Source organism: Zingiber officinale, chromosome 9B (assembly GCF_018446385.1).
Source record: "Zingiber officinale cultivar Zhangliang chromosome 9B, Zo_v1.1, whole genome shotgun sequence".
Lineage (NCBI taxonomy): Eukaryota > Viridiplantae > Streptophyta > Magnoliopsida > Zingiberales > Zingiberaceae > Zingiber > Zingiber officinale.
In genome coordinates this window covers 4387861-4405912 of record NC_056003.1, presented here as the reverse complement: position 1 = coordinate 4405912, position 18052 = coordinate 4387861, and the positions used below count along the sequence as shown (strand labels likewise).

The following is an 18052-nucleotide window of genomic DNA, read 5'->3' as shown; positions in this document are numbered from 1 at the left end:
TGAAAAAATAATAAATAAAATTAATTAAAAAATAAAATTAAATTAAATAAAAAATATATATAAGTATTAATGAAAAATTAATAAACAGAATTAATTTAAAAGTAAAATTAAATACAAAAATGATAGAAAGATCATTTAAATGGGAGAGAGAAGGAGAGGAGATGAGAAATTTGTTTTTTTATTTAGTTCGATTAAAGAAAAAAAAAATTAAGAACGAGAAAAAGCGGAGCAGAGATTCTGACCCGTCACTTTTATTTATTTCCTTGATTCCTTCTTTGCTATCCCACCAAATTGGCGGGGGACTACCGATGGACTTTTCTTTGTCCAAAAGTGGTTGCGACGGTGTTCGATAATAAATGAGAGGAAGCCGTTTTCAAACACTTGAGGAAGAAGATACCTCTGCGCCCTCTCGTTTACTCTAATAATAATATGATTCAGCACGACTTATAGCCATCGTTTTACTAAGTCAGGTCACCTCCTTCCAGAACTTGCTAGAAATGCACGGGATCGCAATCCCCGCAATTTTTAATCATTTTAATTAGTTTCGACTTTCACGTGTTCTGAAACCAAGTGGCCAGTTGGGCCCACACAGAGTATCCTGATGTCCATTATCAACGAAGGTAAGCAATGGCTAGAGAATGCACGAGTAAGTGTCTTGGTTGTATATTTAAAAAATTTTCTGACCCTATGTTGTTACCAGGTTTGTTATTCGTCGAATGCCTGTTTGTAAATAGGGTGATATGTACAACGAGTAGGTAGGTCACTGATGACGTCATATGGGGAATCACATTGTTGTCTCTTTCGTGTTTCTTTATGCGCAAGTCATACCGCGGGATTATTTTATCGCGGAGGGCGAATCTTGGCAACTCGAAGGATCGAGGCCTAGGGTTTCACAGGATCGACGCCAGCGCAGGTAAAATTCCAGAAATTTCTCCTCCTTTGTCTCTTCTTCTCGCAAAGTCTCCTAGTTTTTTGGATCAAAACAGCGAGATTTCTCTTCTCTTCTGCGTTGGTTCATGATCATGATTTCCCCGCTTTTTCCTCCCCGGTGTCATTCGACCGCAAACTGTATGCCCTATTTGGGGATGATTCCGGATTAGGTTTCGTCATCTGATCCGTTTGGTCACGATTTGGCAATTTTTTCGCTGTCCCTGTAACTTATTTGATCTGTTGTTTGCAGCACGGAGCTTCGTCGGTGCAAAAGATACGACCTTTGATTACCTAAGAGGCTGCTTAATCTTCTTGGCCTCTCATCTCCGAGATGCCCACTTACACTGCGATCGCTTTGGAAAGGCTTTTGGAGCCTGGGTCTCGGGTTTCTGCTCCGAAGCCGCCGCCTGTGGTGCCGAACACGGTGGAAAAAACGGCGCAAGTGTCCACGGTAAGGAAGAGCATTCCCCGGCCGAACATTTCACCTGCCCTGTATGCTACTCCGGAGACTACTCCGCTTCCAGATTCCCCATCATCATGTACATCGGAATCCCCATATCTGATCAATCATAAGAGACGAGGGCCTCGTTTGATTAATCGTTTCCAGAAGAATGATGCCATTGATGGACAATCTAAGCAATCAGAGGTGGAACAGAAGGTTGATGTGGTAAAGGAAATGGAGTATGATATTGGGAACTATGAAGCTGATGGAGTGGAAACTAGTGAGGGGAAGCTGCAAAATCAAAATCTGGGCACAGGGGAGACGGGAGCTGAGGATTCGAGGAAGCCTACTTTATATAATCTTGAAAGAGATGAGGACACCGATGACTTTTTTGACATGCAGAGCATTGCAAGTAGCTCTGATTTTGAAGATAGCTGTAGTCGATTTAGATCAAGTACTCCTCGAGGGGAATTCTTTGATGCTCTTGAAGGTATCTTTTTGTGCTCTTCTCAAGTTCCAATCCTTCATCATGTGATATCTTGGTATTATATTATCGACTGATGGGCATTTGTTATTCCATTGCATATTTTCTCTCATTGAATTTTGTTCTAGCTGTCAAACTTGTTTCTATTTTAGATTTCTAGCATTTTCTAACTTATTAAGAGAATTGAATAAGCTATTCGCTAGACTAGTTTGAAGATATTTCATGGGACGTCAACAGATTTTTGTTGAAGAATACTCAAAATAGTACACAAGGTGTAGAAATAATAACTTACGCATTCATTAATTTGGTTACTTCTACAAGCCTAATATCTGGAAATCTAATAGTAACTTAAGCTCAATATCTTAGTTTTATGTTAAATTCAACGGTTATTCCTTTATGCATTTCTGGATATTGCCTACCTTACTCTGTTAGATCTGTTACTATACTAGTGAGTATAATTCTAACTACCACAGTAACATGGATTCTGTTTTTTTGTATGGCATACACTGATATCAACATTTGTCAGAAACACCATTTCATATTCTCAGCAGGATTTAACTATAATAGAATAATATGGATTTTTAAGCAGTTGTCAAGGAAAAAAGAACAAAAAACACCACGGAGCCTACTATTTTTCTATCATATTAATTCAAGGGTATAATGTTTTATAGTTATAGTTTTTTGATATTAAAATACATTCTAATTTTGGTTCACCTCTCTAACTGATAAGTTATTTAGCAATAGGTTGCTACTCATAAATAACACCAACTCTTTTTTTGGTTGGTTCATGCTGTTTCTTGAACTTCAATTTCAGCTCTTTGATGTGCAAAGTGGTAACCAAACTATTTATAGAAACATGGTAACTTATAATCTTTTTCTTAATTTTTATCCAAGTAAGTTGATGCTGTAGTTTTAAACTTATACAAGAAGTTAGCTTATGTTTATCATTTATTGTAGAGATTTCTAGCGATGGCACATCACCGTCACCATCTTCCTATAACAACCTTGAAGCCGAATTTCGTGAGATGAAGCTTCATCTCTTGATGGAGATACAGAAGCGGACGCAGGCTGAAGAATCATTGCAAAACTTGCAAGATCTCTGGCATAGACTGTCCCATCAGCTGTCACTATTAGGCTTTAGCCTTCCTCTTCCACCATCCATCTCTGAGGATATGAATATAGAACATAGTGTGGATCCTGTTGCGGAATTGTCCCAACAGATTGTTGTTGCACGATGTGTTGCTGATGCTGTCGTACGAGGTTCTGCTCGTGCTGAAGTTGAGATGGAAATGGAACCTCAGATTGCATCAAAGAATTTTGAGATTACTAGGCTATGGGATCGACTCCAATATTATGAAGCTGCTAATAGGGAAATGTCACATAGGAATCAAGAGGCAGTCGGTGAGAATGCTGGACTTAAAATATCCTTTAATTTGCTTCGTTTCTGTTATCAGTCAACTCCACAAGCTGTTTCCTTGGTTGATCTTGGTTTTTATTTTTCAAGTATTATATTACTTTTCTGTTGATATTTAACTTCATAAATACCTGTTTCAGTGGTAACCGGTGTCTTTGATATGAATATGATAGAAGTATTATTCCCTTTATGTTTCATGCTCTAGAGAAGCAAATATAACGTCAGTAAGGTAGGGCTTTGTTCGAGAATGTTAGATGATAATTTTTTTATATTAGCCAGCACGTTTCATTCCAAAGTAAATTCCTACTGTCAGTATTTTCATTTTTTTAGTTTTTATTTTTCATCTGTATATATGACAAATTGAACTCTGGTTGCAATAACGGCCAGCAGTTGGGGCATTTGGCTATTTGAATCGTGAAAGTATCCTTATCCTGTCAAATCTGTAATCTACAACTCTTTTGCTTATCTAAAATATTTTGAATTGAAATCTAATGTTTGTGATACAACTTCTGGTTCTGTAGAAATGGCTAGACAACAACGGAATAGGCGCAAGAGGAGACAGAAATGGTTTTGGGGTTCAATCTGTCTTGCCATTACAATCACTGGCGCTGCTATCACTTGGTCCTATGTTCCTTCAACAGAGGCAATTCCCAGCGAAAGCAAATCTTCTACCATCGGCGAGCAAGAATGAAGACAGAGCACCATAAGAATCAGCTTATCCTATATCAGTGTCTTTGCCTGTAACAAATTTTACCTTCATAGTTGAAGCTGAATACAATCCTCAAGGTAATAAATCACATACTGCGTGAGTTTGGTGTGTTTTTTGTTCTATGGTTCCTAGGTCATTTGTCTCAGTGAGCCATTTTCATTCATTAGTTAGTTTTAGCTGCAATTTCATCAGCTTTTAACTAAATAAAAAGACCATAGAAAAAAGGCAACAATTTCAATGGATGGTGCTGTTTTTCTTTGCGTTAGTTCAAGTGTGCGATCATAAACAAACAGGCGTGCTGGTTTTACACCTGCAATTGTAGCTTTCTCATCTGCCGTGTTCTTCTCTGCATTTTATCGAACAAACTTGACACCACGGACTACTCTCGAGGTCCTGAATTCTAAATGTGCCTTTATTACTTCCATATACGCTGAAAACTTTCATGATCGTAACAGATATGCTGGCATGTATCCACTATAATGAACATTGGTTAGATCCTGACTCCTACAGCTGGGCCCGATCTCGATCCCATCATTTTTATTGTAAAAAAACTTGATCGATTTCTTTTGTTAATTGGTTTCAAATAGATTGCTTTGATCTACATATTGAGAGCTCCCTAAACGATCTTAGGATATGACTAGAGAATATTGTAATGCCACAAATTGAATGTTCACTTGGAGTACAAAGTGATAACTGATAAGAACATGTCTCTTCTAATCTCATAAATTCTAGGAACGAAATAAGAACTTAAATAGAGAAAAGATAAGAATATATGAGTATGAATCTTCGTTTTCTAAAAAATATGGTATAAGAAAATAAATACATAAATATAATAACAAAAAATCGGATTGAAGGGTCATGTCTTTATCTTTTAGGGTGCGTTTGGTTCAAGTCATCATCTATAACCTTAGTTATGTGATTACTAGGTAATCACATAATCAAGGTTATGGGGAATACAACATAATTTATTAGGTGTTTGGTTCAACTAAGATTATACAATTATTTAGTTTTACATTTACTAATTTACCCTTGGGATAACAAATCCACGGAAAAAGTTTTTAACATTCGCGTCTGGACTCTTCTTCCGCGTTCGCCTGCAGGCCTCGCTCCCCTTCTCAGAGCCATCGGCGCGGACCAGCTAGAATTAGGGTTTTCTTGGCGAGCGAACTCGACTGCATCATTCCTCGTCCCTTCGTCTCCATTTCCATTCGCGTCCTCGCTTTGCTTGTTCTTGACTGCACTGCCCAAGAGAGCTCTCCCTCTTGATCGCTTGCTTCATTGAGGTCTTGATCCGATTGCAGCTCTGATGCAGCCGGAGATTTCTTCCCTGTGTCAGGCTCCTTCAGGCATTGGGCAATTCTAGGGGGTCTTCTCGCTGTCGTTGGCTGTCTTGCTGGATTGGGATTTGGGGGTTCTTGGACTCTGCGTTTTTTCGGGAGGTCGAGCACTCTCAGGTAGAACGGAGGTTGGGGAGGAAATGTTGTAGCAGAAGATTCGGCTTCTAAGCTCGCAGTCTGTTCCTTCTCTTTTGGATATTTCGGTAGAGGCTCGTCGCCGCTCCTCCCTCCGAGGCTCCGCTTTGAGATCACCTCGCCTAGGATCGCTTGTCTGAGCGTCCTCGTCCTGATCCTCGTATGGTACAAGGCTTTGGTGCCTCTATTGAATTATTTGCAGGCTTGTAGGGCCGCTCGCGAGCACGAGTGGTAGCGAACACTTGCAATCGAGATGCAGACGCTTTTGAAGACTGCCATCTGCCGTTGTTGGCACCGGCGCCGCCTCCTCCGCAAGCAACCCGCACCGGCGCCACCTCCTCTGCAAGCAACCGACGCCGCCTCCTCCGCAAGCCGCTGGTGCGCCATCTCCACGAAGAATGAACAGGTACAGAGCTCGAAGGGGAGAGAAGGCATAGTGATGCCGCGATCGACATCCCTGCTCATCTCCTCTTCGAAGGGTAATTTTGAAAAAAAAATATTGATAACTCCGGAATCGTAGAAAACCTAAGGTTTCCAAGGTATACCAGAAGCATCACATTCGATTTCAAAAGCCTTAGAAAAATCTGGTAGAAGTAGTAAAGGAGTAGAGCTTAGCTTTTCTTTTAATGTGTTGAAGGCTTTCTCTTGTGCCTCTCCCCACTTAAATACAACATTCTTCTTGATGATTTCCGTCAAAGGGGCAGCGATGGTGCTGAAATTTGGCACAAACCTCCTATAGAACCCGGCTAAATCATGAAAACTCCTTACTTCAGTGATGGTGCTAGGGGTAGGCCATTCCCTGATAGCTTTCACCTTCTCCTCATCAACTTCCATGCCTCTGGAACTAACAACAAATCCAAGAAAAACAACCATATCTACGCAAAAGCTGCATTTCTTAAGGTTAGCAAACAATTTTTCACCCTCGAAGCTTCAAGCACACATTTCAAATTATCAATATAGTCATGCAAACTCTTGCTATAGATCAAAATGTCATCAAAGTAAACAACAACAAATTTTCCAATAAATGCACGTAGCACATGGTTCATGAGACGCATAAATGTGCTAGGAGCATTCGTCAATCCAAATAGCATCACTAACCATTCATATAACCCCTGTTTTGTCTTAAAAGCTGTTTTCCACTCATCCCCTTCCTTAATTCGAATTTGATGATACTCACTCTTCAAATCAATCTTAGAAAATATAGTGGATCCATGTAATTCATCAAGCATGTCATCTAAGCGAGGAATATGGTGACGATACTTTACCGTTATCTTGTTTACAGCTCAACAATCCACGCACATCCTCCAAGTCTCGTCTTTCTTTGGAACCAGCAGCACAGGCACAACACAGGGACTCATGCTTTCACGAACATGTCCTTTGGTCATAAGTTCTTCAACTTGCCTTTGAAGCTCTTTGGTCTCTTCTGGACTACTTCGATAAGCTGGTCGGTTTGGAATGGAAGCTCCCGGAATGAGATCAATCTGATGCTCGATTCCTCTTTTGGGTGGTAACCCAGGTGGTGTATCCTCGGAAAAGACATCCTTAAAATCCTGCAAAAGAGACATCACAGCACTAGGTAAAGAAACATTATGGTCAGCCAAAGAAAGATAGACCTCCTTGTATAGAAACAAGATCATCGGTCTATCGGAGTTAAAAGCACTTTTGATCTCTCTTTCTTTTGCATAGAAGCTCATTTTTCTTTCTTCTTTCTTTTTCAAGGCCAAACTTTCAATCTTTTTTTTTTTCCACTCTTTTTTTTTATTCTTAGTCCACAATTTTTTTTTCATTTTCACTCTCATTTTCTTTTTCTATCTCAGCTACACCTTTTCCTCTTACTGCAACGAACTTTTTGATCTGGAGTTGTTCCTCAAATACTTGACGAGGTGTCAAAGGTGCAAGTGTAATGTTCCTACCATCCTTGCTGAAGTTGTAGCGGTTCTTGTACCCATCATGTGTGGTCCGTCTGTCAAATTGCCATAGTCTTCCAAGAAGCAAATGGCTAGCTTGCATGGGTACAACATCACACAGAACCTCATCCGTGTACCTTCCAATCGTAAATGAAACAAGGACCTGCTTGGTTACCTTCATTTCACCACTGTCATTGAGCCATTGGAGTTTATACGGCTTTGGATGCTCCAAGGTAGGTAGGCCAAGCTTGTCTATCATCAACTTGCTTGTTACATTAACACGACTGCCACTATCAATAATCAAACTGTATACCCGATCTTTCACATGGCAGTTGATGTAGAAGATGTTCTCCCTTTGCAGCCCGTCATCGTCTTCTTTGGCTTGCATATGGAGAGCTCTTAGCACAACAAGAGCTTGGCCATCAACAGCAAGCTCAACATCACTAGTATCTTCAACTAATGGAGTGGACTCATTTCCTTCATCTTCAGTTTCGATCTCCCCATTATCCAACATGATCATTGATCGCTTGTTTGGGCATTGAGAAGCAATATGACCTGATCCTAACTAATGAAAACATTTGATGTCACGATTTCTTTGAGGTTGGGAAGATGAGTTACCCTTATCTTTGTTGCTAGGTTGTGTCTTGGCCACATTCGTTTCTCCCTTTGATTTTGAAACTACTTTCTCCGTTGGTTTTGATGATCCCCACTTCTGCTTCCAAGGTGATGAACTCGCAGCCTCATACTTGGAAGATGATCGCACTCCTTTCTTGAGTTGTCTTTCAACTTTCATTGCCATGTGCACCACATCGTCAAGCTCCACGTAGTGATGCAGCTCAACAATATTGGCAATCTCACGGTTCAGGCCACAAATGAACCGATCCATGGTCGCCTCTTGGTCCTCCTCAATGTTAGCCTGAATCAAGGCTATCTCCATCTCCTTGTGGTAGTCTTCCACAGTCATGGACCCCTGCTTCAGACTTTACAATTTCAAATGTAAGTCCCGATAATAGTGAGATGGAACAAACCTTCTTCTCATAACGACTTTCATATCCTCCCAATTGTCGATGGGAAGCTCACGGTTCCGACGTCTACTCAGGGTCAGCTGATCCCACCATACAATGGCATAGTTGGTAAAAGCCACCGCAACAAGCTTCACTTTCTTCTCCTCCGAGTAATTGTGACAATTGAATACCATCTCAACTTTCCTCTCCCATTCAATATAAACATCAGGGTCATTTTTACCTTGAAATGGAGGAATGGACAGCTTGATGGTGCCCATGTTACGATCTACGGCTTCCCTTTCTCGGTGTTGCCTTTGAGCATGCCTTGGCCTTTCGGGTCTGATAACCCTAGCCCTCCTCCAAGTAGTATTGGAGACCACTTCATTGCTTGCCCTATCATCATAGTCATCATCTGGGACATTTGGGGCAAAATGTGGCCGTTGGTCGGGTCTCCAATGCCTAGGTAATGACTCTTGCTGAAGTTGTTCGAGTCGATCCTCATGCTTATCCAGCCGATCTCAAATCTCATTGAACACGACATTTATGCGCTCAAATTGTTGCTGCATAGCCCGCATGATCGTAGTCTGATTAGCCCCTCCTCCATCACTCGGATCAACCCTGCCACCGTGCTCTCGAGACATAGTGAGCTGCAACTAAAATATTACGAACAAAGAAGGATCCTCACTCACTCCCTCACGTGTTGCACTCAGTTGGAAAAAAACACTCGTGTTTCACTCAGAAAATTGAGTTCTCTCTACTCACTTGTTTTCCTCCAAAAAGTTCTAGAGAAACTAAGCAAGTTAAACAAACAATCACTTGTTCAACCCAACAACTCAGAACTCCGATTCTAGGCTCAGTTGGATCGAGGTTACGATGTCAATCAAGAAATGATGGAAAGAAGATATGATGAAGCAAACAGAACTGATGTAAGATACCGCAGAAAAATTAAAAAGTAAATATTATTGAAAGAAAAATCTTATTGGATTTTTCCGGATTTTTAGAAATTTTTCGGGATTTAAACGGAATCCGTATGACCCGTTTTGAGGGGATGGATTCGGAGTACAGATGAAGTCTATTTTGGGTACCCAATAAAGTAGGGAGTTGATTGAGAAAATAACTTAAGGCTTAATTAAATCTAACCTAAGTATTTAATTAAAAACCTAACCCCTAAATTCCCGATTTCCTCTCCCCTATTCCCGATTCTTCTCCCTTCTCCCTCACGCACTGCCCTCTCCGGCGATTCCTCTCCCGGCGACGTCGATCCACCGCACAGTGGGCATTCCGATCGCGTTGACGCATCTCAGCCCAACGCCGGCCGAGTCTCCTTTCTTCCTCCTTCTCCCTCTCGATGCATGGAGTGTTTCTCCTCTTCCTCTCTCGCCCGCGGACAACTCGACGCCAACGGCTTCCCCAGCGATCTCGGCTTCGTCGCGTCACCAGGGGGAAAGCGTCACCCGATCTTGATGGTCCGACCATCTCCGACGCAGCGATCTCCTCTTTGGCTGTGCTGGCACACGAGGCAATGACTCGGCGGAGCTAGGGCATGGCGGGGAGAGGTTGATTCGTGTCTTTTCCAGCCGATCGAGCTTCTTTTGCTCTCCTCTTCGATCTACTTGCTGGGGGTGAACTGGATCATCATCAGTGGAAGTGGATCGCACGACACCAGCTGTAGGGATTGATTGAGGTAAGGCTTGGTCGAGAGATTCTATGAATTCAAGGATTTTTTCTGCGTTTATGGTGCTCTCTCTGTTCTGGTCTAGGAGGATGCTTCGGATAAACCTAGTGATGGATCTTCCTTGAGTAGAACTTCATCTCCTTCATTCTTGCGGCTGCTAGGGGCTTGGGGTGAAGAGGTGGAGAGCTATGAAGGTGAGTATAGTGCTGTGAATTAGGGTTTCAGTAAACCCTTTGCTATATGATTGGATTTATAAATGGGTTCTTGAAAGAATTGGTTCTATGAATTCTTTGTAGCTTCTCAGCAGGGAGTTGTAGGGTTGCTGAGCTACTGGAGTTGCTGCCATGGTTCAAGGTCAGTGCTTTCTAGTGCTCTTCTACTGGAATTGCTTTTCTAGTGGATATTCTATTAGTATGATGCTAAATTAGGTTTTCTATGAGTTGTGGGGTTTTGTTTCGCTTAGATTTATGAGTACGGTGATGTGGATTGGATTAATTGGGTAGGATTGATTCATGATGTTTAGTAGAGATGATACAATGGATTAAATGTTTAGAATTTGGAATTTGGTTGTGATAAGTTGATTTATGATGGTTATTTAGTAAATGATTTATGTAAATGGACACATGATCGTTATTGGTATGTGTTGGAGTGATTAGAGGTTGTATTGGGTTGAAATTTGTGGATATGGTGATTTGTTTGATATAGATTGTTATGTGATCATTCTTTGGATTATTGGATTGATTGTTGGTTGGATTATTAGATGTGGTGGTTAGGTTATTTGCAGATGATGATGTTAGGTTGTTGTGGATTTATGATGAGTTTGGATTAGTGAGTTTCGGATTGATTAATAGATTGTGGATTATGTTTGGATCTAGAAGGAGTTGAATTAAGGAATTAGATAAGTTACTTCGATTGGGGTTTTCCCTAATTAGTTTGGGGAGTTTATTTAGCTAATTGCTATCTATGTAATTAGCTAAATATATATTATGTGATCGCAGGACTTGGATTCGGGACGAGCGTCTCAACGTGGGATTTTCGGACACGAGCTACGTATTAAGGCGGGTATTTCTTCCTTGGCCTCTATATAGATTTTCTTGTACTTAGTGCATGGATATTATTGGATGAATTAGGCTGCTTTATCTTATATCATGATCGGTTGCTGCTTTTCCTGCATGATACTTATGCTTGACCCTTGTGATGATCTATTTAATTCATATACAGTCTCCGCTCTTGATATCTACTCTGTTGTGATTACACGTGTAGAGTATGTCTTGTAGGGATTGTCGGGTTGTTGGTATTACCATGCTGATTGGGTATATGATGTTGACTGTACATAAGTGGCGATGTGTTATAGGAGTCATCTTGTTGACCTTGCATTTACATGTGGTGTGTACATACGTATTTGTCATGTACTTTTGGAGGAGTTGTGTTGATTGTATGTTTGGAGTATATACACATGTCCGTTGTGTTTTTTTATTGGAGGATACATGTTGATTGTACTTATATTCTTGTGTACATGTGTCTGGTGGGATTATTGGAGATTTTTGGTTGATTATACATGTGTAGCGGGTACATATGTTTGGTGGGATACGTGGAGATATCATGACGATTATACTCATGTTGGAGGTATTTATGAGGTTTGGGGTTGTTGCATGGATGATGATTATATATATATATCATGTTCATCATTCATTGCATCTGATGACCATTGTCTCCCTTGTGGTGAGAGAGTCATCAGTTGGTTTGGTTTAGCACCGCACACTCGGCCACTCATGGGTAGTGGTAGTTGGAGCAGTTGCTGCTAGTCCTGTCGTGCCACCCGGTCACGAGGTTTAGTGAGATCCGGCGTTGTGAGCAGTCAGGGACCTTGATGCTATGTAGTTAGATAGCTACTAGCGGACTGTCCGCCTCGACCACTATATAGTGGGCTGGAGGGTAGTACAGTCGTCACAGACCCAAGCCTCTCGGCCATACAGGGGTCGTGGTGTTCGGAGAGGTGGCGGGGGTGACCATGGAGCATGCATGCACTTTTGCATATGATGCACGGTGCATCTGGGGGTTATATTTGCATACATGCCTAGTAGATACTAGTTGCATGTGATTGTCGTTGTTGCATTTGTTTGCGATATGATTGTTGCATATGGTTGTCATGCTGCATACATGTCATTTATTTTACATGTATTTGCAGTCGTATTTATATTGCACAGGTGTCACGGGTATGTCTGTTGCAGATCCGGTGAGTTTACTGATCATTGTACCATGTGTCGATTCCAGATTGGGTATGTATCTGTCATTATGTTAGTTGTGGTTTGTACAGTTTATGTCAGGTATGTTCAGATGCATTGATTATGATAGTATGATCATGTTCTTATTCCCTATTGAGACTGTATACTTGTGATCTCCATGTTATTTTATGGACCATGCACTATCTTCTCTATTACCCGCTGAGTTACCTATACTCACCACCGCATGTATACATTTATGTTTTCAGGTAGCCTGTAGATGGTTGGTGTCGCTCGGAGTATCCTGTCTGCCGGGTCCTACGTCACATCCGAAGATCGTGATTGCTTTCTTTCGTATATTCTTTTCTTATTTTTGGCATTGTATTTGTGTATAGCCATGTGGCTATCCTATGGTTTTGGTGTTGTATTTGTGTTTAAGCCGTGCCGGCAGGCATTGTATTTATTGGTGTTGTGTGGGTTTTCCGTTTTCGTTTTTCCGCTGTGTTGGTTTGTTTTGTACAGCCGTGTGAGATGTTTATATATAACTGCGTGGTTGTGATTGTTTCATTCCAGCCGTGTGGGCTGTTGTTATAACTGCGTGGTTGTGTATATAAATATTCCAGCCGCATGTGGCTGATGTGTATTTTGTTTGTAATGATGCTTCATATTGTCATCGGTACAGGGGAGATGCTGTCGGATTTTTGTCTGGCAGGGACTCCTTTGGGGGCGTGACAACTGATGATAAGATAAAGTAAATTAGATCAAAGTAGCACAATGGAGATGATAAACGGAGTTGAGAAGAAACAAGTGCAAATGGAAACAGAATCAATGCAGCCATAGATGTACGAGATGCAATCAAAACAAATTGAACGATCTTTGTTCTTCCTTTTCTTTTCTGCTCCTCTTTTTTTTTTGTGTGTGTTTTTCTTTTCTGTTCTTCCTTTTGTTCTTCTTCTTTTTTTTCTCCTTTTTTTTTTTACTGAAACAAACTAGAGTAGATGAAATAACAAGATGAGTATGGACTGATTGTGATAATAAAAATATAAACACTACAATAGATAGATAAACCTGATTTGGAACTTAGCTCTAATACCAAAGATGATGCGAGCCTCGACGAACAATGTCGCGAGACCCAGCAACAATAAGATTTGGAACTCAGTTTCGGGATCGTCCAAAGGAGGTTTTTGAATGGATGGAATATTGACCCATTGATTATAGAGGATCAAGAACCAATATTATGAGAAAATGGAGAATATTGACCCAATGGTTATAATAGAACCAAGAACCAATATTATAAGAGTGTTGAGAATTACAAGTGCTCACCCGTAATCCTTGCAAAGTTGCTGAAGAACAACAAAGAGAAAAACTCTCTCAAGATATAATGTTTGCTACCCCCTTTCATATCTACTCAAGACATTATATAGAACTGAAAATGATAGTTTCCAAGGAATGGAAAGAGAAGATAATGAATGCAAGTCTTCATGCACACTCCCTTTCCAACAAATGGTAGTTTCCAATGCATGGAAAGAGAAGATGTTGAATGCAAGTCTTTATGCACACTCCCTCTAGCTGTCCTCCAACTTGGGAATTCGTCCAAAATATAGGTGGCATTAAATGACACACCAATTCCAACCAGAATGGTGTGTTTTCCCACTATTCTAGTATAGTATTTGGCTAGGAACATGTTGCATCATGATATTCCATTCTTCCGCAGCTAATTGGCCCATTTTAGGGTCAACTTGTATGAAGTTGATCATTCTGCATGACATCGACTGTAACTCCTGCCCTTTGAAGATACGAGATGGCAATGCTTGTACAACATGTTGAACTTGCTTGACCTCTGCTTTCATTATCAACTCAGCTGCCACGTGCAAGTCCCCTTCATGCTCCTCATGGTTCGGGACGTACATCTCGACTTGCAGTCCTGTCTCATTGGCTTGGAGCTGATCCAGAGTTGTATCAGTTACAGATTGTACTGAAATTAAAGAGAGAAATTTATTTAAGCTTACAATTTAACTAAAGCCAAGAACATATAAGCAACATAAAATTATGCAAATAAAATAAAATAAAATTTTAAATACACATAAATGAGCTATTTATGAGATACCAAGTATAACATAATATGCTTTCCTTTGGGCCGACACATTATTTTTTAGTTATACTCTCTAATATAACTCAAACTTTAATTGGCCACACAATGTACTTTCCTTTGGGCCGACCCATGATGCGTATAATATGATACTTTATATGAGTTATATTTTGGTTCATAGCTTATAACAACCTTAATCAACCATATAATGTCTTCCTTTGCGTCGACATAATTTATGCATGTTCTGAACAAAATAATATTTTGTTCCATAGTTGTACTTTACCTTGTGCATATATTTAGCATAAAAGTAACCTTCCTTTGGGTCGATTACTTTTAGCATAGATATATGTCTACTAACATAAAATACACTAAACCAACCTAAGGTATTTTCTTTTAGGTCGACACATTAGTTAACTTAGTAGCATGTTATATAGATAGACCCAAGAAAATTATAGGAAGTTAATTTAAATAGAAATTACTTAATCAACCTTAACAATATAAAATTAGGTCAATAATCAATTATCCTAGTCAATTGCCTACTATATACGACTACGTGATTATATATAGATTTTTTTTAAAAAAAAACTAAAGTTTTCTTTAAGTTTTATAATTAAATAATGTTATTTAATACTATTTAATCTCTTAATGATTGTATTAAAATTTATTTAATGTATTTTATTTTTTTTAACGCATTAAATCTGATTTTAAAAAAAAGTTTAATATTTCAATGTGAAACAATATTGAGGGAAAAAAACAAGCACGGTTCATATTAAAACAGTGACAACATTATTTCATTGAAACAATGTTTGTTTGTTTTTTTTAGCGAACTATTGTTTCGACGTTGAAACCGTTTTTGTTCTATTAATTCATCTGTTTAACGAAAAGTTATTGTTTCATGCATGAAACAGCAACCCCCAATCCCCAAAATCGATTAACAAAAGTTAATTGAAAAAAAATAATTTCAATCGATTAAAAATAAATCTAATCGATTGATAGTTGACATAGTCATGAATTTAAAATAGTCAATCGATTGAATTTCAATCGTTTCTATTTAAAATTTAGACTCAGTAATAATTGTTCGATCAAAATAATCGATTGAATAATTATAATTTTACCTAAAATTAGGTTAAACAACGACAATTTTCGCCGTTCTTCGTATTTTTCATAGAAACACGAAAAATTCAAAAAACAAGTCTATTATAATTTTCTTTTACATGATTTTTGATGATAAAAAATTATATTATACTAGAAAACTTAATCTAGACAAAACAAAAATTTATAGCTCTGATACCAATTGATAGAACATGTGCTTTCTACTAACTTCATGAATTCTAGAAACGAAATAAGAACTCAAATAAAGAAAAGATAAGAACATATGAGCATGAATCTTAGTTTCATCGAGAATATGAGATAAGAAAATAAAAACATAAACATAATGACAAAGAGAAGAGTCATGTCTTTATCTTTTAGCGTTGTTTAGAAGATCCCGAGGAAAAATAAGCGGAAGCAAACGAGGAAGATTTTTTAAGGGGCTTATGAGATGACAACGCCGAAAAGCTTATTGTCAATAGGGAACAAGAAACTAGGTCAAGATGATATCCTAAACCCTTAGGGACCTCCGCTTATATAGGTAATTAACCAATTTGTTATCAACCTATAGATGATAACAGATTGGACTAAAGGGTTCTACATATTTAACAGACATCTAATAACTCGAAACCCACTAAACAGAAGTTAGATCACTTTAAAGGGTTCAGATCGTATTTACATATGCAACTTACAGATAAGCCTACTGATAATTATATCCAACAAAAAGGTAATTATACTCACTTTACAGTCTGTGTTGGACCCCGTGGTTGTTTTGATGTGATCCACCAAGTTGGTTAGGTCCTGCTTTGTGTTTGATCCCTGTGTCTGAGTGTGCAGGAGTTTAGGAGCGCAGGAAGTCGATCGGAAGACGCAGCTAGCGAGAAGGATGACACGGGAAGGGAGCTGACAGGCTCGGTGCGTCCGAAGGATGAGAGAGCTGTGGAAGAGTACACCGGTGGACGAGAAGAATATGCACGGCGTTCGAGGGACGTTAAGTCGTGGAGGAAGGCTGCTCGAGGAGAAGACCGGAAATTGGTTTCGAGTGAACCCTATTTCGGTTGGCCGGAATCACCCAAAAGAACGGAGCCTCAGAAGTCAAAGCGAAGGAAGAAGTGAGCTGGAATTCAAGCTCAAGGCGCCTTTATCAAAGCTTGAAGGCGCCTTCATCTTGAAGGTGCCTTCAATGCTTGTTGGAGGCACCTCAGACCTGGCCAAAGTGACCGTTGAGCTTTCGGATAAAGTTTTTTCCGCCCACTCGATGGAGGCGCCTTGGACCTCTATTGGAGGCGCATTGAACATCCGAGATAGAATTTCCAGAGACTATATAAAGGTCTCTGGAGCTAGGAATTATTCATCAATTATTCAATCAACTCTGTATTCATTTCTAGCAATAGTTCTGAGCTGGCTTCTCCGCCTTCAGTAAAGGAGACTTTTTCTAGTGCGTTTTTCATTGCCCTGAATTAACAAACTTCTTGGTTGTAACCATGTTAACTGTTGAGTCTCTGTTTTATTTCTGCTTCTTTATTTCAGTTATTTTATTATTGCTATTGCATTTTTGAGTTGAAAGCACGAGGAGGGTATAATTTTTTTTTTCAGACAATTCACCCCCTCTTGCCGGCCTCCGCTGCACCAACAGTCTATCCTTAGTTTATATGAAAAGAGTCCCCAGGGCGTAGCACAGATGAGGAGTGCATGGTTCTGTGGCTGAAAGGTCCAGGGGTCGATCCCCGGGGTGTCACTGCCTAGGGTTAACGTCTCCGCCATGCACTTTCCACCTGTGTACCTGCATTTACCTCCCTCCATATCCGTGGGACCGGCTCTAGGGGGGCCGCTGATGTGGCGGTTCTACATTTTTTTTAGTTTATATGAAAAGAGATAAATCACGGAGTCAGCTTAGAGTCGACCGCCAAGTTAGCTAGGGAGCGGGAGAGATTTTTTTTTTTAGGATTTATATTTATCGAAAATTGATCCTTTATTCCACTGTAATAAATCGACAAATTAAATATTCACAAAGGGTAGAGAAGGAGGTCTTTCGACGGTTAATTAGGAATCTAGCTTGATTCTCAATTATGGTGTATTGTGAAAATTTATGTCCAATAAGTTGATAAACTTAAAGAACTTTGGCCGTTTAGATGGGTAATCATGAGCATGTCCCAATTTATTTTGATGGTTAAGTCACTTTTATAATTTATCAGCTTGAAAAATTGAATATAGAAGGTAGAGAAGGAGCTACGTGAATTCATATTAATTACATGATAAATCTATGGTACATTAATCAGATATTTTAGCGATTAATAAAATTTATTTGTGTGGTTGATGAAATAGTTTTATAAGATCACACCTTCTGAAACAATAACCAATCTGTCTTTGCGGACAGACATCTTCTTTTTAGAAAAGATTTGAAGGCTCAAATTTGTATTTATAAATTCTTCACAAAATTATTATAAGAATTTAGAGCTATATAGTTTTCAAATTAAGATCTTATAAATAGTGCTCAGCATTTAGTTGAAAATTGAACCGAATAAATCCGAATTGAATGGACTGAAATTTTTTCGATACAATTGAATCATTGAATTTTTTCATAAAAATTGAAGAAACTGAACCAATAATCCGAT

At 39.4% G+C, this 18052-nt stretch overlaps 1 protein-coding gene and 1 long non-coding RNA gene across 3 annotated transcripts; both read left to right on the top strand.

Moving 5' to 3' along the window:
- Positions 1-791: 791 nt before the first annotated feature.
- On the top strand, positions 792-4101 carry LOC122024241. Of its 2 annotated transcripts, none has more exons than XM_042582813.1 (4): positions 792-913; positions 1181-1862; positions 2814-3257; positions 3792-4101. In XM_042582813.1, exons 2-4 carry the CDS (start codon positions 1262-1264, stop codon positions 3959-3961), a joined length of 1215 nt encoding a protein of 404 aa, XP_042438747.1. In that variant the 5' UTR covers positions 792-913; positions 1181-1261; the 3' UTR covers positions 3962-4101. The 2 variants fall into 2 exon arrangements, with proteins under 2 accessions (XP_042438747.1, XP_042438746.1); XM_042582812.1 differs by lacking the exon at positions 792-913 and adding an exon at positions 943-1100.
- A 5750-nt stretch (positions 4102-9851) lies between these two features.
- On the top strand, positions 9852-11096 carry LOC122022313. Its single transcript, XR_006122934.1, has 4 exons — positions 9852-10046; positions 10123-10231; positions 10334-10391; positions 11036-11096. It is a non-coding gene; the product is annotated as an uncharacterized LOC122022313 (long non-coding RNA).
- Positions 11097-18052: the final 6956 nt, after the last annotated feature.